The 22,902-nt window shown below is 44.8% G+C and overlaps 1 protein-coding gene across 2 annotated transcripts in view; it reads left to right on the top strand.

Annotated features, from left to right (window-relative positions):
• The window catches only part of YEATS4 (YEATS domain containing 4), a 98,142-nt gene that overhangs the window by 44,789 nt on the left and 30,451 nt on the right, over window positions 1-22,902 (top strand). For both annotated transcript variants that reach the window (XM_062203251.1, XM_062203249.1), the window contains one exon: window positions 17,735-17,874. In XM_062203251.1, coding sequence (XP_062059235.1) covers window positions 17,735-17,874 — 140 coding nt within the window. The remainder of the gene's footprint in view (window positions 1-17,734; window positions 17,875-22,902) is intronic.

The following is a 22,902-nucleotide window of genomic DNA, read 5'->3' as shown; positions in this document are numbered from 1 at the left end:
TTTAAACGAAGTCTTTCTAGGGCATTATGTCCAAACCACAACCAAAGCCTCTGCTTTTCCTGTCTTTGCCTAGAAGAGTTGACCCTCTTGGTGAATTTGCCAACTCATAGTAACTGTGAACTGAAGTTATGGATAGCTGTACATATGCGTGCATGTTTGTATCCATATGTAACATCAGTATCTATTAAGCTCCTTATGTGTGTACCAAGTGTGATTATAAGTGTGTGAGAATATGACAGCAGAAAAAAGCCTTTACCATTGTGATGTTAGTATTTTAGGAAGGAAAGTCAGCAAATAAACAATACACAAAATAATGAATAGGTTAACTATAATTAGTTAAGTTAGAAGGTGTTAGGTGATATGAGAAAAAGAAAATTAGAACAGGATAAGAGAGTTGGGAGTTACTGGGGGATAGTGTGGATGATGTGGCAACTTTAAAGAGGGTTGTAAATCTAGGTCTTACGGGAAAAGTGGCATTTAAGCAAGACAGGAAGGAGATAGAAGAGTGAGAGGTCACATATCTCGGAAATAATGGTCCAGGCAGAAGGAACAGGCTGGACAAACTTCATGAAGCAAAAGCATTCCTGGTGTGTTTGAAGAGCATCTAATGGCCAGAGGCTAGAGCTCAGTGAGCAAGATGAGATCAAGATGGATATCAGTAGCCAAACCATGTAGGATCTTGGAATCCATTGCAAGGACTTGAGTTTTTATTCCAAGTGAGAAGGAAGCCAGAGGATTAACATGAGTTGACTTTAGTTTGGGAAGGGTAACTGGCTGGTCTAGATGGAAGCAAAAGTAGAAGCCGGGGTTATCAGGAACCGGTTGCAAAATCCAGACAGGAGATACAGTGATAGTAAGCTTGGGAACAGTGGATGTGCTATGTTTGTGCAAGTGGACATACCTTTTTCAGCAAGTATTCATAGGCTCTAGGTCTGAAATACTGAAGCAACCGCAGCTCCGGCCATGGCGGCCATTAGGGGAGTGAACCAACAGAAGGAAGACCTTTCTCTCTGTCTCTCTCTCTCACTGTCTAACTCTATCTGTCAAATAAATATATATATATATATATGAACTAAAAGAAAGTGGGTCTTGGAATCAGAGAAGCAATGAGAGCCCCAGAAGTAGCTTGCATGATGGGGGGGGGGGGGGGTGGTGTGCGGTAAAAAGTTTCCCTGATCACTTCTTCCCCCTCAATCTAACCCAAATAAATGTGCTAAATAAAGCAACCAGCTAGCTAAGCAAATACAGCTTCAAAACAAGTCACCTGCACACATTCCCACCAAATGCTGCCCCAGCCCTTCTCATGTAAAAATCCTGGAGCCACTGTCACAGGCAATCCTGCTCCCCCACTTATGGACTGTGAAACAACACGAGTTCACATCTACCAGCTACATTTCTCTACTCTGTAAAATTAACATGATATTGTTCGTCGTATAAGATCATCACCACTTTCAACTAAGCCAATGTGTATAAATTGCATTTTTGGCACTTTTGACCATTTGCAAAACTCAAATATATAAACAATGACTGTATATTCTGGTAGAGGGTGCATTTTTATTATTCCACACATTGAACAAATTATTTACTCTTAAGTGATACAGGAATACAAAAAGATTCAGATGTTTGGGTTTTACAAGCTCTATCTGTACAGAACTTTCTATTCAGTTTACTTTAAAATAAGATGGAAAATTTCATGGCATATGATGTCTGGGAGTTGGACAACACTTTTTTTAAAAACAGGAATCAAAATTTATTATTGATGATTAAGGAGCGCAGGAGACTGAAGCCCTCATGAGTGGAGGCCTGCCACTTGTCTAAGGACCACGGTTGGGGATATCTTTGACTCCACAGTCACCCAGGATGAGCCACTTCTCAGCCACCATGTCTTCAAATTCACCCACATTAAACTCAGTAAAGCCCCACTTCTTTGAGATGTGGATCTTCTGGCGGCTAGGGAACTAGGACTTGGTCCTGCGTAGGGCCTCAACCACATGGACAATATTTTTAAAAATATTTAGTTAGTTAGTTAGTTATTTGAAAAGCAGAGTGACAGAATGAGAGGAGGAGGAGGAAAAGAGAGAGAGAGAGAGAGAGATTTGATCCACTGGTTCACTCGCCAAATACCCACAACAATTAGAGTTGTCCAGGAGCCAGGAACTCCATCCCCATCTCTCAGATAGGTGACAGGGACTCAAGTACTTGGGCCATCATCTTCTGCCTTCTTGGGTACATCAGCAGCAGGAAGCTGGATAAGAAGTGGAGGAGCAGCCAGCGCCGTGGCTCACTTGGCTAATCCTCCGCCTGCAGCGCCCGCACCCCAGGGTTCTCGTCCTGTTTGGGGCTCCGGGTACTAGTCCCAGTTGCTCCTCTTCCAGTCCAGCTCTCTGCTATTGCCCGGGATGGCCCAAGTGCTTGGGTCCCTGCACCTGCGTGGGAGACCAGGAGGAAGTACCCGGCTCCTGGCTTTGGATCGGTGCAGCGCCGGCCATAGTGGCCATTAGGGGAGTGAACCAGCGGAAGGAAGACCTTTCTCTCTGTCTCTCTCACTGTCTATTACTCTCTCTCTCTCACTGTCTAACTCTGCCTGGCAATATATATATATATATATATATATATATATATATATATATATATAAAATAATAAGTAGAGGAGCCAGGACTCCAACTAGCACTCCAGTATGGTATGTGGGCATCCCAAGCAGTGGCTTGACCCTCAGTACTACAATACCTACCCTGGGATAATCCTTCTTACATAATAATGAATCACCTAGACTTTCAGGGTGATTGCTGGTTTGGCTGCTAGGAGGTGCCCAGACTTTTAAACCAAACTGATTTGGGAGCGATGTAGTTGAATGCTTATCTATGCTATTGGGATGGATTTGCTCTATTACATGACTTTATTTCTCAGAGTAAACATACCAACAATTGTTTTATGGGTTATCAATAAGGAAGAAAGTCTTCAGCACAGTGTTGTCGTCAGGGCAGGCATTTGGCACAGTGGTTAAGACACCACATGGGATGTCCACCTCCCATACTGTGTTGCTGGGGTTTGAGTTCTGGCTCCTCTGCTTCTGATGCCCACTTCTGCTCCTGCACACCGTGGGAGGCAGGAGGTGCTCGCTCAAGTACCTGGGTCCCTACCATTCATATGGGAGACTCAGAGGGAGTTCTAGGTTCCTGACTTCATCCGCGCCCGGCTGGCTATTGCAGCCATTTAGAGAGTGAAACAGAGAATGGAAGATCTCTGTCTCTCTGTATGTCTTTCTCTGTCTTTTAAATCAATATAAAAACCTTTATTTAAAAAAAAAGTATTACAGTCACCAGGAGGGCAAAACTGAGAAATCCCATCCAGATTCTTGCAGGGTACACATAGGCATTCACGGAGTACAGAAGTGGAGCAGTTCAGAAGCTGTGGAATCGTCCATGGTGCTGAGCACACAGAAGGAGCAGCCCTTTGGCCTAGAAGCCAGAGACGAAGAAGGCCGCGAGAGAGGAGCAGGGAAGCTTGTTTTCCCAGCTGGCCTCTAACTTAAGCTGTTAAATAGGCACAGCCAGTGTACTCCATGGTTTTTCAGCCAACATTTGGTTACTTTGGAGCAAGTAATAGACCTGGTGGCAGGGGCATTGTCAAAGAGAGTATGGATTCAATGGCAAAAATGACAGAGAAGGGACTGGTGTTGTGGTACAGTGGGTTAAGTCACTGCAAGTCCTGGCTGTTCTGCTTCCAATCCAGCTCACTGCTAATGTGCATTGGAAGCAAAAGATGGCTCAAGTGCTTGGGCCCCTGAAACCTATGTGGGAGCTGGATGTTTCTGGCTCCTAGTTTCAGCCTGGCCCAGCCTTGGCTGTTGTGGGCATTTGGGGAGTGAACCAGAAGATGGATGAACTCTCTCTTCTTCTCTCTTTCTGCCTGCATTTTAATTAAATAAAAATGAATAAGCAAATTTTTTTGAAGGAGAGAGGAGCAGTCTCTGTGCTTAGAATAGGTAACTATAGCTATGAAAGACACGGTTGTGTGTACATGGGTGGGGGGAGGTGACCACGTGTGAGATAGAAGCCGAGGGAAAGGCTCGTGCGAGCGCAAGGCCTGGTCAGGTCATCACAGACAGCAACGCCAGCCCTTGAGGGTGCCATGAGCATTGCCTCCTGAAGGTGGCATCTCTTCCCCCTGAAGGGTTCCTAGGGAGAATCAGAAGCCTTGGAACACATTTTTGGAAGGTCAGTTCACATCTGTTTTCTATTTGTCATGTTCTGTCAGCACTTCTGTGAGAACAGAACCATTACACCAGCCGGCAAAGCCAGGGGCGGCTGATCCTGCAGGCCTGGCATCTCCCGGGGCCTAAGTCCCCCCTTGGTGGAAGAGGAGTGGAAAATGCTGGTGTGCCTCTGCTTCTGTTCTGCTGCTGCCCTGCCACGAACTCTCCTCCTCAGACTGGGCTTCAGAGAGCAAACAGGTACCAAGGATTCAACCTGGTTAATGAGTGGCTGCACTGCCCCCTGACACACACACTCCCCTTAAAAAACACAGCATCAGCGCCCACAAACACTGGGGAGGCTTTTTAACCTCGGCTGTCTTTCATTAGCTATTTAGCAAGCAGCACAGGAAAAATGAAATTCCCCTGAATTGCATACTGTGTACAGTCCTCTAGCTGGGCAACTGGCATCTGCCCAAGAGCCACACTGCAAAGTGATTGCTCCAGGGAAAAACCCAGAAGGCACTCACACTCACCGTGGCCTAGCCGTGGTTATCAGGACAGTGGGGATTTCCCCAGAGTGCATATCAGTGGGTGGGGGGCAGTTATCACAGGTAAGGAGAGATGGCCATGGGTTGGGTCAAAGGGCAGCCCAAGAAGCACACTGGGTCATATTCCATGCCCACCTCTTTACAAACCTCCCGGTGCCACCTGGTTACCCAGGCTGGCTTCACCTGGATTTGAGTTTGGAACGACAAGGCAGCGCTGCCAGCTCACATCCCTGTCAGTCGGCATGTAATCCTCCACCTCCCAGGAGGGCAGTGCCCAGACTGGCTCAGGCCAAGGATCAGGATCTGGAGTGAATACTCCTGAAGTTTCCGAGCAGAAGGGGAGGGGTGAAGGGCTACTGCCCAGGTGAAAGACTACCCAGGTGGGAGGCTAAAACTCCCACAACGAGAAAACCCGTGACCTGTGTCTTCCTCCGGTCATTTACTGGTGTTTCCAAGCTAGCTTTAAGATGGAGAAATACGTAATATTACTGATCACTATGCAAGGGCTGTGTTTCTAGGGCTGTTTTCTTCCTGGTGTTTCTGCACACACAATAGCCACCACTTGTTACTGTGGTCACAGTCCCCCTGTAAATCAGCAGGACGTACGTGATGTTTGCATTCTTGTTGCACGCCTCACCAGAAGTGCTTGACTTAATATTTTTACAATAGGGAAAAAAAGCAATCAAAGCTTTTGAAGCCAGCTGTCCCTTAAAAACAAAAGAAAAAGAAAGAAGGAAAAATCCTGCTGATGGAGAGCTCTGCTCTCATGTAAAAAGAGATTTCAGTTCAGATGATCAAATGAAGTAAGTTATATTTAAAGTTGCTGGGTTTTTTGCTTATCTTAGTCAAATAAGGCTGTGTATTTTACAGATGAAATCAAAGGTCATTCTCCTGGCTGAGGCAGATTCTGGGAATTGTCTTATATTAGGGAAGCCATTTTAGCAGTGACTTAAGCTTTGGCAGGTGACTGCTGCTCAAGTCATGTTCAGTGAATGGAAGAGTTCCAACATCAAAGCTGTTTTTGGTCTGCAAGGACTGTATTGCAATACACACACACACACACACACATATATATAACATTTTTTACTGGTTTTCTGATCAGCAGATCTTTTTTTTTTTTTTTAAGATTTATATATTTATTTGAAAGGCAGAGTTACAAAGAGGTAGAGAGAGAGAGAGAGAGAAAGTCTTCCACCTGCTGGTTCACTCCCCAGATGGCTGCAATGGCTAGAGCTGAGCAGATCCAAAGCCAGGATCCAGGAGCTTCTTCCGGTCTCCCACATGGGTTGACACCAGATCTTGATTGTCAACTCTGTATTCCTCTTTTTTCAATGTCTGCAATATATAAATACTCATCTAAAATAGTCACCTGCCAACAAAGTGAAGTATGCACTGGAGGGAATCAACAACCCAGAAGTAGAGTGACTCAAGTTTTCTCCCTACATACTTAACTTGGTAGAATTCATCCCTCTGTGATAGGGCTAACCTTTATTTATCTGTTTCATACCAAACTAAAACCTACATAATCTAAATAAACTCGGGTTAATCCTTCAACTTAGGTACCTTATCATCCTCACAATGGCCAATAAGTTATATAAGTATCGCTGGCTTTAGTTTCACTTCAATCATTACCTCTGCTCACCTCTCTGATCAGTCTTCCTTTAATGCCTGATTGAAGTGTCACATCCTCTACACCCTAACTTTCCCACTCTATCTCCCTCCATGAATAAAGTCTCCCTGTATTTTCTACATACCTCTGCTATGTTTATCATGCTTTAGTGTCAGTCTCACCAGTCTGAATGAGAACCCCATCAGGACAGGAACTATGCCTCTCCCATGTATGTGTGCTAGGACCTGACTCAGCACCCACTGTTACAGGAAGCTCACACAGAAGCTTGTTGAAGGAAAGAATGGCATGTATTGGATGCTCTAATTGGATAAAAGATGGAGGAATTAGTCCCTACACAATATAGTGGGCCAAAGAAAATCCAGCTATAAAAGAATGCCAGAGGGGCCGGCACGGTGGCGCACTAGGTTAATCCTCCACCTGCGGCGCCAGCATCCCATATGGGCGCCGGGTTCTAGTCCCGGTTGCTCCTCTTCCAGTCCAGCTCTCTGCTGTGGCCTGGGAAGGCAGTGGAGGATGGCCCAAGTCCTTGGGCCCCTGCACCCACGTGGGAGACCAGGAAGAAGCTCCTGGCTCCTGGCTTCGGATCGGCGCAGCTCTAGCTGTTGCGGCCATCTGGGGAGTGAACCAACAGAAGGAAGACCTTTCTCTCTGTCTCTCTCTCTCTCTCTCACTGTCTATAACTCTACCTGTCAAATAAATAAATAAAAATCTTAAAAAAAAAAAAAAAAGAATGCCAGAATGTCCAAGGGATCGCCAAAAGTTCAGGAAAATAAGCGTTGTCTCCTCCCCACCCCCATTTTTTTTTTTAAGATTTATTTATTTATTTGAAAATCAGAATTACACAGAAAGAGGGAGAGACAGAAAGAGAGATCTTCCATCTGCTGGTTCTCTCCCCAAATGGCTGCAACAACTAGGGCTAGGCTAGGCCAAAGCCAGGAGCCAGGCTTCTTCTAGGTCTCCCACTTGGGGACAGGAGCCCAAGGACTTGAGCCATCTTCTGCTGCCTTCCTAGGTGCATTTAGCAGGGAGATGGGTGGGAAGTGGAGCAGCTGTGACGCAAACCCATATGAGATGCTGGTGTCACAGGTGGCAGCTTTTCCTCCTGTGCCACAACATCAGCCCCGGGGAGGACCTTCTTAACAATGGGCCTGCGTCAACAAAGGGAGCAAGCATGGAGTAACTTCAAGTTGTCTAGTGAACATAGAGTCATCCAGGTGACGTTAGGTGGCTATCAGAAAGCAATAGGTTGGGTCTGGATGGTTGAAGATCGTAAGTTTTGGATTTTCTTTTTCAAGTGATGGAGAAAACTAAAAGTATCTTACATACCAAGAACGGTACAGGAAAAGTGGGCTGTCATTGTGTTGAGGTCGAAATATACTGGATTGCCGAGAAGGAAGTGGACGAAAATCCTGACAAATCGCCATGTCTCATTCCCTCAGCTACCAAATGTAAAGTCGTAGAAGAAAGACAGGATCACAGCAATGTTTTACAAAGATGGTTTAGCCAGGGTGCAAGGAATGAGATTTGGATGAGGGACAGGAAGCAAGGGGAGCATTTGAAAGGAGTTATGAGAGTGGACACTTCCAAAGCTGAAATATAAGGACAAAACCCACAAGTCTAGGGGACTGCAAACTCAAATGCTCCCCAGGCCCTTATAGGTAACAAAAGTGAGCATAGAGGGCCAGAAGCTGTTCTGACCACCTGGTGGTCACACGTCCCGCTCAAAGGTCCCACACCATTGTTGCCATGTGGCAATATGGCCCAGAGCAGCCAGACCATTAGGGAAAAGACTAAAATCTTGATTTTTAAGTGAAATTTCCAAATTTTAAAAACACCGTGAGGGTCAAGTGAAACACCTCTATGGGTCGTGTTATCTCATATTTGAGCCACCAGTTGTAGAACCCCTGCCACAGGGCTTGGCTGTGTCATTGACATGGGGCAGAAATCTGAGATGTGAGACCTTGCGAGGGTGACCAGTGTGATGGGTGTCTAAGGGCTGGGAGGAGACCAGAGTTCCAGCAGGTATCAAAGGGAAGACAGAAGATTCTGGAGCAAGAGGTCCAAGGCCATTAAATTCTTAGGCAGAAGACATATTTTTTCCTTGTAGATGGGAGAGATGAAGACAGTGAGCAATCAAGAAACATCAGGTGTTGAGAATGAAGGTCGAGTTGAGAATGAAGATCAATGAGGAAAGATTAAGAGCCTTGATATTAGTGTCATCATGGAACTCTAAGCAGAAGTCAAGTTCACTGGAGTCCTCACTTTCAAGATGACAAAGGAAAAGGGATCAATGGTTGTGCCAAAGAGGGCTAAGGCCACAGGCAGCCTGCCCATGTGAACTGAACCCAATGTATACCCAAGGATGAGGCCACTAAGTTCATCATATTTAAAAAATATTTTTTGAAATTTATTTTATTTTATTTGAAAGTTACAGAGAGAGGTAGGAAGGTGGGGGGAGGAGGTGTCTTCCATCCACTGATTCACTCCCCAGATGGCTGTAACAGCCAGAGCTGAGCTGATCCGAAACCAGGAGCCAGGAGCTTCTTCAGGGTCTCCCACATGGGTGCAGCGGGACTTGGGCCATCTTCTACTGCTTTCCCAGGCTGGATTTAGCAGGGAGCTGGATTGGAAGAAGAGCAGCCAGGACTTGAACCAGCACCCATGAGATGCCAGTGGTGCAGGCCAGGGCTTTAAACCTGCTGTGCCAAAACACTGGCCCCTAAGTTCATCATTTGAAGCACAGTGGAGGCTGTGGTTTTCTGGGACATTTCTGAAGGGAGTCTTTGACAACTGTGTGCTTCCCAGGCAACCTGTGGCATCTCACATGGCGTGAGTTGTGGCATCCACAGCAAGGTAGTCTGAAGTAACCCTCAGGAAGTCCAAAAGGACCAAACACCCTCACCCTGAATTTAGACCGTGAGTGTTGTCACACGACCTCCACCAAAGCCCATGCAAGGAGTTGAGCCTTAAGGACTGAAAAAACAAGCAAACAAACAAACGTAAAAGAACTGAAATTATACTTTAAAATAAAAGAAGTTGAGGTTGAGATCACCCGCTGAGGATGAGGGAGGCAGACTGCACTGGAGGCTGCCGGAGGATGGGGAATGTTTGGAAAGTCCTTGGGGTGGCATTCAGCTGGTGACAAATCAAACAAATGAAGACCTGGTGGGGTTGGAGTTGAAAGCACACGTTTGTAGAGACTTTTCATCTCATCAGCACTTTTAAAGTGGCTTCTGAATTCTGGGTACCAGGCTAAGCCCTGGGAATTTCCAGTCTGGTAAAGGAGATAAATGAAAAAGTAAGTAGCTACCACAAGCTGTAAATGCCATAAAAGGAATGTTAGCAGAGCAGTCTTTCAGAAAACAGGGAACTTTCTGGAAGATTTTCTGAATAGAAGGCATTTAAGTTTGAAATGTAAGTTGCAGTTGATAGGAAGATGATGCAGGAAACCAGTAGAGGCAGGAGAGTGTCTCCCCTTATCCAAGGTCTTGTTTTCTACAGTTTCAATTACCTGCAGTCAGTGATGGTCTGAAAATAGTAAATAGAGAATTCCAGAAGTAGAAAATAATTCATGAGTTTTAGACTCTATGCCATTCTGAGTAGCATGATGAAAGCTCACGCTGTCCCACTCTGTCCCACTCAGGACAGGAAGCATCCCTATGTCTTGCATATCCATGATGTATCTGCTACCTTCCTGTTAGTCTCTTAGTAGCCATCTTTCTTATCAGAGCAACTGTGGTATCACACTGCTTTAAAAAAAAAAGATTTATTTATTTATTTGAAAGTCAGAGTTATAGAAAGAGAGAGGAGACACAGAGGAAGAGAGAGAGAGAGAGAGAGAGATCTTCCATCCTCCAATTCACTCCCCAAATGGCCGCAACAGCCAGGGCTGGGCCAGGCTGAAGTCAGGAGCTTCTTCCAGGTCTCCCATGTGGGTGCAGGGACCCAAGGACTTGGGCCATCTTCCACTGCTTTCCCAGGTCATTAGTAAGGAGGTGGATCGGAAGTGGAGCAGCCAGACTTGAACCAGCGCCCATATGAAATGCCGCCACTGCAGACAGCGGCTTAACCAGCTGCACCACAGCACCGGTCCCCACATTGCTTCTGAACAAGTAATCCTTACCATTATGCCTAATGCTATGTCACAATTCCTATGCCATTCACTTCACTTCATCTCATCTCATCAACACAAGAAAGGTGAGGACAATACAGTAAGACATTTGGAGAGGTCACTCACATAACTTTTATTGCAATATATTGTTTTAATTTTTAGTTTTTTAAAAAAGATTTACTTATTTATCTATCTATTTATTTATTTAATTATTTACTCTGAAAGGCAGACTGACAGAGAGGAAGAGACAAGAGAGACAGAGAGATTTTCCATCTGCTGGCTCACTCCCCAAATGTCTGCAATGACCGGGACTGGGCCAGGTCGAAGCCAGGAGCCTCGAACTCCATCCAGGTCTCCTATATGGGTGACAGGGGCCCAAGCACTTGGTTGTTTTTCACTACCTTCCCAGGTGCATTAGTGGGGAGCTGAATAGGAAGTGGAGCAGCTGAAACTTGAATTGGCACCAACATGAGATGCCAGCATCCCTGGTGGGAGCTTAACCTGCTATGCCACTTTACCAGCCCCTAGTTGTTATTTGTTTTGTTATATCATTTAATTCTCAGTTATTATTGCTAATCTTTAATTGTATCTAACTTATAAATTAAACTTGATTATTGTTATGTATGTATAGGAAAAAACACAGCAAATAAAGAGTTCAATACTATTTGCCTTTTCTGCCATTTCCAGGGGATCTGGGAACTTATCCCCATAGATGAGGGGACCTGTTGTATTTATAAACCACCAGAGGTTACAACCAGAATGGTGCATTCTGGGAATCTCAGCTAATTGCACATATCTGCAACAGAGTGCCTGCCACAGAGTGAGAGGGGATAAAACTGAAGAGATCACATGAAGAAGCATTAATAGTCACAGAACCTGGACTTGCCCTATAGACAAGGAAGAGGTATTTCCAGTGTAACATTGACATCATCGGGTTGTTAGAATGAGTGTACTGACCAGGAGGAAGGCAATCGAGGAGGCTAATTATTATTTTTTTTAATTTTTATTTATTTATTTATTTTTGACAGGCAGAGTGGATAGTGAGAGAGAGAGACAGAGAGAAAGGTCTTCCTTTTTGCCGTCGGTTCACCCTCCAATGGCCGCTGCGGCCAGCGCATCTCGCTGATCCGAAGCCAGGAGCCAGGTGCTTCTCCTGGTCTCCCATGCGGGTGCAGGGCCCAAGGACTTGTGTCATCCTCCACTGCACTCCCAGGCCACAGCAGAGAGCTGGCCTGGAAGAGGGGCAACCGGGACAGAATCCGGCGCCCCAACCGGGACTAGAACCTGGTGTGCCGGCGCCACAGGCAGAGGATTAGCCTAGTGAGCCACAGCGCCGGCCGAGGAGGCTAATTATAAGCTCTCTTTCACCGTTTCACTCCTGAAATGCCTACAAGGATTCCTAGGCAACCTTTTTTATATTTATGTATTTATTTCTCATCTGCTTGAAGAGAGAGAGCAAGAAGGGGGGAGACAGAGACAGAGATCTTTCATCCTCTAGTTCACTCCCCAAATGTCTGCAACAGCCAGACCTGGGTCACATTGAAGCCAGGAGCCCAGAACTCCCAGGTTGCCCATGTGGCTGGCAGGGACCCAGGTACTTGGGCCATCATCCTTTGTCTCCCAGGATGCATTAGCAGGAAGCTGGGTCAGAAGCAGGCCATTACCTGGCACTCTTATGTGGGAAATCTCTCATATGGGACACAGGCATCACAAGCAGTGGTGCACCTGCTGCACCACGATGCCTGCTCGGCATCACAACAGTCTTCATCTCTTTATCCTCACCCGTTTTGACCTATTTCTTTGGGGCTTGCAGCCCAGTTCAGGTCCATAGGGTGTGAAAGAACAGCTACAAGGGGCCTCTGAGAAAGTTCTTTGGGGGGAAAAAAAAACAACAACTCTTTCTGCCACCTTGCTTCCTTCTTTTTCTGTGAAGATGTAGTGTTTGGAGCTGAAGCAATCATTTTGGGATTCGGAAGGAATAAGATTATGGGTGCAAGTCAAAGGTGGCAGAATAGGAAAAAGACCCTTTGTTCTTGGTTATACTTTTGGTTTCCAAAACAACTCTGGGATGACTTGCCTTGAACTAAGTAAATAATGAATATATTTATGGATTAGATTATGGTTATTGGATTTTTTTTCCCTTAATTGCCACAATGCCTTACATGTGGCCATAATGGCAGAAAGTTTAGGGAGCACAGACCACCATCTGCTACCAGGGATCACTCACATATAGTCCTCTTTCCATGCTCAGGAGACAGGATGCATATTCTTGGCTAATTTTCCATGTGTCTTGCAGTCTATCCTCTTCTGTAGGTCTCACCCACATTAGACAAAGCTGCCCTACTCACCCATGTTCTCTTCCTTACCGCTTTCCTTGCTCTCTCCCAGACAGAATTCATGTTTCTCATTTGGAGCTCCAGGGTCATGATGTTTAGTATATTAAATTACAGTTAATCATGAAGCTAAGGCCTTGTTTTATTATCTTTGTACCCATGGCAAAAAGGCTGGCACATAACAGGCGCTCAAAAAGTGTGTTTTACAGGGAATTTTAAGATAGGGCATTTGAATATAACAGTAAAGACTGCTGGACTTTTCTTTGTGTTCCCCAAGATCTGCCTCCCCGGATTCCCAGCTGCTTTCTAACTGGAGGGGCTGGTGGTGCTTCCTTCCCTGGGCACAGGGACCATCACGGCCTTGGCCTCCACTACACCCACACGTGAGAGCTGCAGCAGAACCAGTTCTCAAGCTAGCCCAACCTGACTGGTGGAGTCATTGGCTACTGCTGCCTCTTACAGACTCAGAGGCAGCTCTGGGCCTCAGGCTGTAGCTTCCGAAGTGGTTGCCTGGAGGGGTCTTAGATTGCACAGCCCAGGAACACCAGGAAGTTAGCTTCCTGTGGGGTCTACTTTGACTAGCTAGAGACAGGAGGTGCCAAGGAGCCAACACGTTAACTTATGTCCCTTACTCCATGAGGAGCCACTCTGTGTACAGGATTCCAGGTACCTGACCATGCGGCCCATTGTATGTCCTTGTGAAGCTGTGGCCACCTTCTTAAGGCACCACTTTCTACTCCTATTTGCTTTTTTTTAAAATATTTATTTATTTTATTTGAAAATAAGAGTTACACAGAGAGAGAGAGAGAGACAGAGAGAGACATCCACGGATTCATTCCCCCAAATGCCTACAACAACTGTGGCTAGACCAGACTGAAGTTGGGAGCTGGAAGACCAGAACTCAATCTGGGATTCCCATGTGAGTATCAGGGACCTAACCACCTGAACCTTCACCTCTGCCTCACAGGGTACACATTAGCAGGAAGCTGGAGTCAGGAGTAGACCTGGGACCTAATCCCAGGTCTCCTATCTGCTGTGTCAAATGTCTGTCCACCTCCCTCCTAATAAAATATCAGCATATACCTTGCCTCATCCTTTGTTTTCTAGGCTAAGACAAAGAGTTACGGCAATCGTTCAAAATCAGTTTTCTTGTTTTGTATTCGTAGAGGCTACTTCAGTTTAAATTCTCTATCAAACATAGGCAGTCAAGGATGCTAGAACAGCACAGGACTTTTAAACATTCTATTTGTTCAAGTAAAGCATTACCTACAGGGTGCCTTTCTTAAAAAATCAGTCTGTTTTTTAAAAACACTTAAAGGAGGTGAAACAAGATCTCAAGGGTGGTAAATTAACTGAGGATAAGCAAAAGTTTAATTGTCCTTGATTTTCAACATTGAGTTGTCAGTTTGAGCTTCATAATGGTTCCTTTAAAGTAGCATTATTTATTTCTCAATGCATCAAGCCTGTGTTGACAAGTTTCTTGAAAGCGAGTGGGAAGAATAATTGAAAGATATGTAATTATTCTCCATGTGATGTTTGGTTATCTTAATCCCATCTAATATCAATAAAGTTACAGCAAATGATGAGTATGAGTTATTTTCTTTTGACAGATGTGGAATATTGCATTATTTTGAGCATTATTCTGTTTATCAGAGAGATCTTTTTTAAAAGATTTAATTATTATTTATTTGAAAGTCAGAGTTACACAGAGAGAAGAGAGGCAGAGAGAGAGAGAGAGAGGTCTTCCATCCAATGGTTCACTACCCAGTTGGCTGCAATGGCCATAGCTGTGCCCATCTGAAGCCAGGAGCCAGGAGCTTCTTCCAGGTCTCCCACGTGGGTGCAGGGACCCAAGGACTTGGGCCATCTTCTACTGCTTTCCCAGGCCATAGCAGAGAGCTGGATCAAAAGTGGAGCAGCTGGGTCTCAAACCGGCACCCATATGGGATGCCTGCGCTTCAGGCCAGGGTATTAACCCACTGCACCACAGCACCGGCCCCACAGAGATATCATCTTGATGTAGTTAAATTTGTGTTATATTGATTCATGTAGAAGTAATATATAAAATGAATGGAAATAGCCTCAGGAGAAAAGGGAGGCTGGATTCTCAGGAGCAGAGAAATTCTTGAATTTGTGGATGTTCCTGCCTGCAGAGGTCTGGAATCATTAACCAAAATAAATGAAAAACATACTATGCAGTGAAGATATTAACCTACATAATCTTGTCTGACATAGGAAACAAAGTCCTAAGATGTTAGCATATTGCTAAACCACCCTGAACAGAAGCACATGAGTAAACTGAAAGAAAAATAAAGACAATATAAATATTGGGTCTGCCTGGGAAAGACAAATAGAAGAACTGCAAATTTTAACAGGGATCCACTGGAAAAAAAAATAAATCTGGCAAAGATGGTATTCTCGATTGTATTTCAAATTATTCAACTAGACTTTGTTGAGAATAGAGAACCTTCAAAACATTCCCAAATGAGACTGGGAGATAATACTGTTCAACTGTAGTAAGTACGTGTCCAACGTAGCTAACTCTAAGCCATCCTGCTAATGCGTGACAGTACAGTTGGTTCCCAATCAATCAGCAAAAGTTTGTTAAATGTTAGATAGGAACTGAAAAGGAGGACATGTGCCTGCAGCCCAGTGCCCCGGCTTCTGTAACTCTGTTCCCTGAACATACCGAATACTGCCAGTAGCATAGTAAGAGAATTTACCTCAGAATTGCTCTCATCAAGCTTTGTTGCCATGGAAAGGGTTAGATTCCACACTGAGGAGAAATCCTTGAAGCCAAGGATACATACGCCTTGAGCAATGTGTAGAGAGCCTGCAGGCCCCTGGTGATGTGTTGTCTGTTGTCTGGTTTCATAACATGTGAAACCAACCCTGCTTCCCCCACCACACTTTGTTGCAGCCAACGTGCTTGGGGAATGAGTTAGTTTCAAAGGTCAGAGAGAACTTGGTGTCAAACTGCCCAAAAAGGACATGGTAGATTGGACAATAGCAAATCAACACAACCAGGAAACAGAAATAGTAAATAAAAACAAACAAATAAAAAAACTAGGCAGCATTCCTGAGCCTTTGTTTCATGTCCCCATGAGCCTGTAAATGTCCCCATCTGAGAAGCTCTGGGACAAAGAGTGGCTGCCCAGCTTAGGAAGCCAAAGCTGAAGACATCTTATGCTGCCTCATGGATCCTAGCAACAAATCCCATTATCCAGGCTCAACTGGGCACGCATCTTGTTTCAGCCTGTTGTAATCAGTTCAAGCTGCCATATCAAAATGCCATAGATTGGGTGGCTTAAACAGCACAAATGTTTCACACAGGATCAAGGTGCCTGCCAATCCTGTTGAGGCTCTTTGCCTGGCCTGCAAGTAACCACCTTCTCACCCTGTCCTCACATGACCCTCCCTCAGGGCGGACAAAAAGTGGGAGGGGATCACTCTCTCTTCTTAGAGGACCACTGATTCTATCGGACTGTGATCCCATCCTTAGGACTCCATTTAACCTTAACTACTTCCTGAAAGCCCTGCCGCCAAATAGAACCACATTGATGGTTAGGACTTCAACACGTGAAGTGGGGTGGGAAAGTGCTTAGCAAACCTTAAATGATCTGAGTCTGGCTAGGCCAAAGGCACCCAATCCCCTGAGATCTAATAGGTATTTTGAGGGGCAGGGGTGGGGGAAGCAACTAGAAGCTGTCGTAAACTTGGCCACTGTTTGCACCTCCTCCAGGCCCTGGTGGCATCACTTGTAATACCCCAGCTTCTGAGGTCTTCTTTCCAGAATGTATGCCGGGGAGCTTGTTCCATGAGACTGAGAAGACCAAGTGTATTCTGGGAATGTGTGCACAAATTTATTTTTTCCCCCTTACCATCTTAGAATCTTTTCACTAAACAAAGGCCAGCTCATTCATTATTCCAAAGCAGGGGTCATAATGAAAGACAATCTTAGATAAAAATTTCTGTCATGGGCCGGTGCCGTGGCTCACTAGGCTAATCCTCCGCCTTGCGGCGCCAGCACACTGGGTTCTAGTCCCGGTCGGGGCGCCGGATTCTATCCCAGTTGCCCCTCTTCCAGGCCAGCTCTCTGCTATGGCCCAGGAAGGCAGTGGAGGATGGCCCAAGTGCCTGGGCCCTGCACCCCATGGGAGACCAGGAGAAGCACCTGGCTCCTGCCATCGGATCAGCGCGGTGCGCCGGTCGCAGCGCGCCAGCCGCGGCAGCCATTGGAGGGTGAACCAATGGCAAAGGAAGACCTTTCTCTCTGTCTCTCTCTCTCACTGTCCACTCTGCCTGTCAAAAAAAAAATTAAAAAAAGAAAAAATTTCTGTCACCCAGGGACCAACACTCTGATGTACTGAGTGAAGCCACAGCCTACAATGCTAGCATCCCATATGGATGCCAGTTCAAGTTCCAGTTATTACACTTGTAGTCCAACTACTGCTGCTGCTTCTTGGAAAGCAATGGAAGATGGTTCAAGTGCTTGGGCTCTGGCCACCAACGTGGGAGACCTGGATGGCGTTCCAGGCTCCTGGCTTAACCTGGGCCAGTCCTGGCTGTTGTGGTCATTTGGAGAATGAACTAGCAGATGGACAATCTTTCCCCTCCACCCTTTCTCTCTGTAACTCTCTCTTTCAAATAAATCTTTTAAAAAATGTGTCACATCAAAAAGTTCTTATAATTATATAAACAAGAAAGCACACACGTAGACACATGGGGCCTTCAAAAGTTCATGGAAAATGAAAATAAAAAATAAGTTTTTTATTTTATTTACTTATCTTCATTTTGTTGGAAAGGTAGAGAGACAGAGGTCTTCCACCTACTGACACTCCCCAAATCCCACAGCAACCAGAGTGGGGCCTGACTAAAGTCAGGATCTCAGAACTCAATCTGGGATCCCCACACAGGTGGCAGGGACCCAGGTGTCTGCTTCATCATCTGCTGGGTCACAGGGTGCACATTAGAAGAGGAGCGGGGACTTGAACTAGGCATTCTGAAGTGGGATGTGGATGCAACAGCTTCACCAGTGTTCCACAACGCCTGCCTGGTAAGTTTATTTTGGCTTAAAAAGTTTTAAAAACCCATGCATGCAAAAAATTCTGTCTGGATTTAAAAATATTTTGCACCAAAATAAATTTATCTTTGATTCTATTTTTCTATGAGCTTTGTGGAATATATATATCTAATATGTATGTAAATATATATATACATTCAATGTGTTAGACACTGTACTAATTTCTAATTCATTTCATCCTTATAGCAAACTATGATACAGTAGTATTATCCTTATTTAACAGCACAGAAAATTGAGACAGAGGTTAAATAACTTTCCCAAGATTATACTGCTAGTAAGTGCTAGTGCTGGGATCTGACCCATATACTATGGCTTTTTAGCCCATGCCTTTAACAATTACACCCAGCTATAAGAAACTGTTAGTGTGATGGTTGGGGCAAGGGATGAGCAAGGGATATACATGGTAAGGTCAAAATGTGAACAAACAACTACAGTGCAAAGTGTGGAAAATACTACAGTCAAGATTATGTGCAAAGAAACAAAGAATCAAGAAATCATTATGGGAAATAAGTTCTTTTGGACAGACCATCTCTCAGTCAGTTTAGTGTCTGTAGTCTTTTATTGACCATATAGGAACCCACTATGCCAGAAATAAAGCTGGCTTGCCTTAGAATAAATGTATATCATTGCGTAGCACCATGAGTTAACTTCATCTGTGTTTGGACAGTGGGCAAGCTACTTGGCATATGTGGAAAGAGATGTAAAGTCTTACTGCCTGCCCTGAGCTGTTCACTCTGAAGTTTTGTCCCCAGGGCAGAAAGGGAAGAGGATTGTGTTCCTTCCCATTGCTCTTACTAATCAAGTGGCCCTGTGTGCTCCAACAAGAGGTTCTTCTTAGCTGGATGAATGGATGTGTAGAGAGGCAGGAGGCCAGGACTTATGGGCTCAAGAATGTGTAAGATTTATTGGAGCTGCTGGTTAGAACACTGCTGTTTTCGTGAACTGGACCAAAATGCTCTCACACCAAGCTTTCACCAATAAAATAAATAGCCTCAGGTGTCCATCGACCTAAGAGGACCTGCTTGTAGTTGATATAAATGCCAAACCACTCGCTGGGAGCTTGACAGATGAGTCCTTTAGCTTTCAATCCAGGGTGAGAATTTGTACCCAAAAAGGAGACTAACACTTTTTAAACCGAAATACAAATCCCTCTTTTTTTTTTGAACTTTCATTCACTCAACAAATATTTATTGAATGTCTATTATGTGATAGGATTGTTCTTGGAGATTGGAATACATCAGTGAGCAAGGGTAAAATTCATACCCTCTCTGGCCTCATACTCAAGTGTGAGAACTACAAAGGTTCTTCAGGAGATTCACAGAAAATGCATATTACGAAAAATTTATGCATGGATTTCAAAAGTGTATGCAGGAAAATTAACTTTATCTTTTAATTCTATTTCTCCACAAATTTTTTTGAAGCATCTTCATAGAAAATTAGCAATACGCATACTAAATAAGTAAATAATGTAGTGTGTGCTGGGAGACTCTAAGTGTTATAGAAAAACTGTAGCACAGAGTAAGGGGGATTGAAAGTATGAGGGACTGGTTGCAATTTTAAACCGAATTGTCAGCATAGGGCTCATTGAGAAGATGATACTGGAACAAAGACTTGAAGATGTTAAGAGGATTAGCCAGGTGGCTCTCTGGGGGACAAGAATTCCAGACAAAGGAGTGTCTTGGTATGTTTGGAGAAGGTGGCTAGAACAGAGGGAGGGATGGGGGACCATGGATAATGGAAGAGGTAGGACCAACACAGTCATGTGTGGGCCCATGGGTCATCACTTAGACTTCTTACTTTTATCTTGTAGGACTTTTACTTGGAATGAGATGAGACTCTACTAGAGAGTTCTGAGCAGAGGAGTGACATATTCTCCTTTACATGACAACCAGATCACTCTGACTGCTATAGCGTGAGTTGACTTTATGAGAACAAGGTTGGAAACAAGGGAACCAGAAAGAATGTAATTGCAATTATCAAGAAGGAAGATGGTGCTAGATTGGATCAGGTTGCAAATGGCAGAGTTGGTGGGAAGTAGTTGGATTTGGGGTAGAACCTAAAGGTAAAGTCGGTTGGAGTTGCTATGGATTGGATGTAGTGTGTGAGAAAAACAACAACAAAAAAGACAATTCAGATGATGCTGACCACTAGAGTGGAGAAGGCTACAGGTGAGGCACATTGTGGGATGCACAAGTCTGAAGTTAGGGGAAGATTCTGGGTGTATTTATTTATTTATTTTTTGACAGGCAGAGTGGATAGTGAGAGAGAGAGAAAGGTCTTTCTTTTGCCATTGGTTCACCCTCCAATGGCCGCTGCGGCTGGCGCATCTCGCTGATCCGAAGCCAAGAGCCAGGTGCTTCTCCTGGTCTCCCATGCAGGTGCAGGGCCCAAGGACTTGGGCCATCCTCCACTGCCTTCCCGGGCCATAGCAGAGAGCTGGCCTGGAAGAGGAGCAACCGGGATAGAATCTGGCGCCCCAACCGGGACTAGAACCTGGTGTGCCGGCGCCGCAAGGCGGAGGATTAGCCTGTTAAGCCACGGCGCCGGCCCTGGGTGGAGATTTAAATGTGATAAATGAGGGGCTGGCACTGTGGCATAGTAGGTAATGCTGCTGCTTGCAGTGCCGTCATCCCATGTGGGTGAGGATTTGAGACCCAGCTACTCCACTTCCGATCCATCTCTCTGTATGGCTTGGGAAAGCAGTAGAAGATGGCCCAAGTCCTTGGGCCCCTGCACCTGCATGGTAGACCTGGAAGAAGCTCCTGTGTCCTGGCTTCAAATTGGCCTAGCTCCAGCTGCTATGGCCATTTGGGGAGTGAACCAGTAGATAGAAGTCTCTCCCCCCCCCCTCTCTCTCTGCCTCTGTGTAACTGCCTTTCAAATAAATATATCTTTTAAAAATAAAAATTGAAAAAAATAAAAATAGGGGCTAGCACTATGGCATGGCAGGTAAAGTCGCTGCCTGTAGTGCCAGCATCCCATGTGGGCACCAGTTCAAGTCCCAGCTGCTCCACTTCTAATCCAGCTCTCTTCTGCCTGGGAAGCAGTGGAAGATGGCCCAAGTCTTGGGCTCCTGCACCCATGTGGGAGACTTGAAGAAGCTCTTGGCTCCTGGCTTTGGATCAGCCCAGCTCTGGCCGTTGCAGCCATCTGCGGAGTGAACCAGCAGATGGAAGACCTTTCTCTGTCTCTCCCTCTCACTGTCTGTAATTCTACCTGTTAAATAAATAAATAAAAATCCTTGCCAGTGCCATGGCTTAACAGGCTAATCCTCCGCCTTGCGGCGCCGGCACACCGAGTTCTAGTTCCGGTTGGGGCACCAGATTCTAACCCGGTTGCCCCTCTTCCAGGCCAGCTCTCTGCTATGGCCCGGGAGTGCAGTGGAGGATGACACAAGTCCTTGGGCCCTGCACCCGCATGGGAGACCAGGAGAAGCACCTGGCTCCTGGCTTCGGATCAGCGCGATGCGCCAGCTGCAGCGGCCATTGGAGGGTGAACCAACGGCAAAAGAAAGACCTTTCTCTCTGTCTCTCTCTCTCATTGTCCACTCTGCCTGTCAAAAAAAAAAAAAATCCTTAAAAAAATAAAAAATGTTATTAATGATAAAGGTTGGTTTAGATCACAAGGAAGTGAGTGTGGTAGAGAAGAGGACCAAGGACTGAGCCTTTGAGCACCACAACATTAAGGGGTTGAGAGAAGAGGATGGATAAGCAAAGGAGACCAAGAAGGAGTAACAGGTAGGAGGAAAATCCAGAAGGTAAGTTCTGGAAACCAAGTGAAGAAAGTGTATCAAGGAGGAGGTACATATCAAATATCTTTGTAAAGTCAAATAAAATGAGGATTGAATATACATTATTGGATTTAGCAATATAGAGACTGCTGGTGATTTTGCTAACAAAAGTTTTGTTGGAATGAAGGAGGTAATCCAAATTGGAATAGATTTACAAGTAAATGGGTGCATTTTATTATATGTAAATTACAACCCAACAAAGTTTATTTAAAAGCTCAAAAAGAAGAGAAGTTTAGGATAACCAAAACCTGGAAATAACAATGTCCATCAATTTAGAATGAATTTTTTTAAAAAACCTATAGCATATTCGCTTGATAGAATTCTAGAGACTAAGTTTGAGTTGGCAAATATAGCCTCAGAGTCAAATTTATAAAGTTTTACCTGGACATAGCCTCGGCCAGTTGTTTTAAGGAAGTGTTATCTATGACTATTTTAGAGAGCTACGGCCAGAGTTGAGTAGTTGTGAAAGACTTTATGACCCACAAAGCCTGAAATATTTACTATATAGTCTTTTTGCTTACCAATCCCTGGACTAAGGCAATCAGAATGAGAGCTATTTATAAGAAAAAAGATAAAGTTCCCAAATATAATGGTGGGAGACTGAAGCCAGGTGAAAAAGAATATATATTCTTTATGCAAATGAATTCATTTGTTCATTGTCTAAAAACAAGACAACTAATCTACAGTGCTAAAAGTTAAAACAGTGGCTCTCTTGGGGTTAATGACTGAGAGGGGTCAGGAGGTAAGCTTGATAAGGTGCTGATAAGATTCTATTTCTTGATCTGGGTGCTAGTTACCAGAAATGTTTACTTTGTGAAAATTAACTCAGAACATAGGATTTTGCGTGTATTTCTAAATGTCTAATATAAAGTTTACTAAAAATTAAAAATGGTAAGAAGAGGAACAGGAGAGAAGGTTCAGAGCAATGGTTTCATGAAGTTTTACTGCAGAGGGGAGGAAAGAAATGAGGGAAGAAAGGGTCAAGGGGTTTTCTTTAAGAGTAGGAAAACTAATAGCATGGTGGTGTGCTGATGGAAGGAGAAAATGGAAGATTTAGGTGAGAAGGGGAAGAAGGCTGGAGTGATGTCCTCAAGTCAGGGAGGAGGGATGTGTTCCCTTGCCTGGGGAGAGACTGGCTTTGGACAGAAGCACAGGGAGTGAGCACACTGATGTCAGGAACTGAAGGCACCTACAACCTGGCGCCTATCTTT

Source organism: Lepus europaeus, chromosome 10 (assembly GCF_033115175.1).
Source record: "Lepus europaeus isolate LE1 chromosome 10, mLepTim1.pri, whole genome shotgun sequence".
Taxonomy (NCBI): domain Eukaryota; kingdom Metazoa; phylum Chordata; class Mammalia; order Lagomorpha; family Leporidae; genus Lepus; species Lepus europaeus.
Note: the sequence above shows the minus strand (reverse complement) of the source record. Positions and strands in the feature narration are given on the sequence as shown.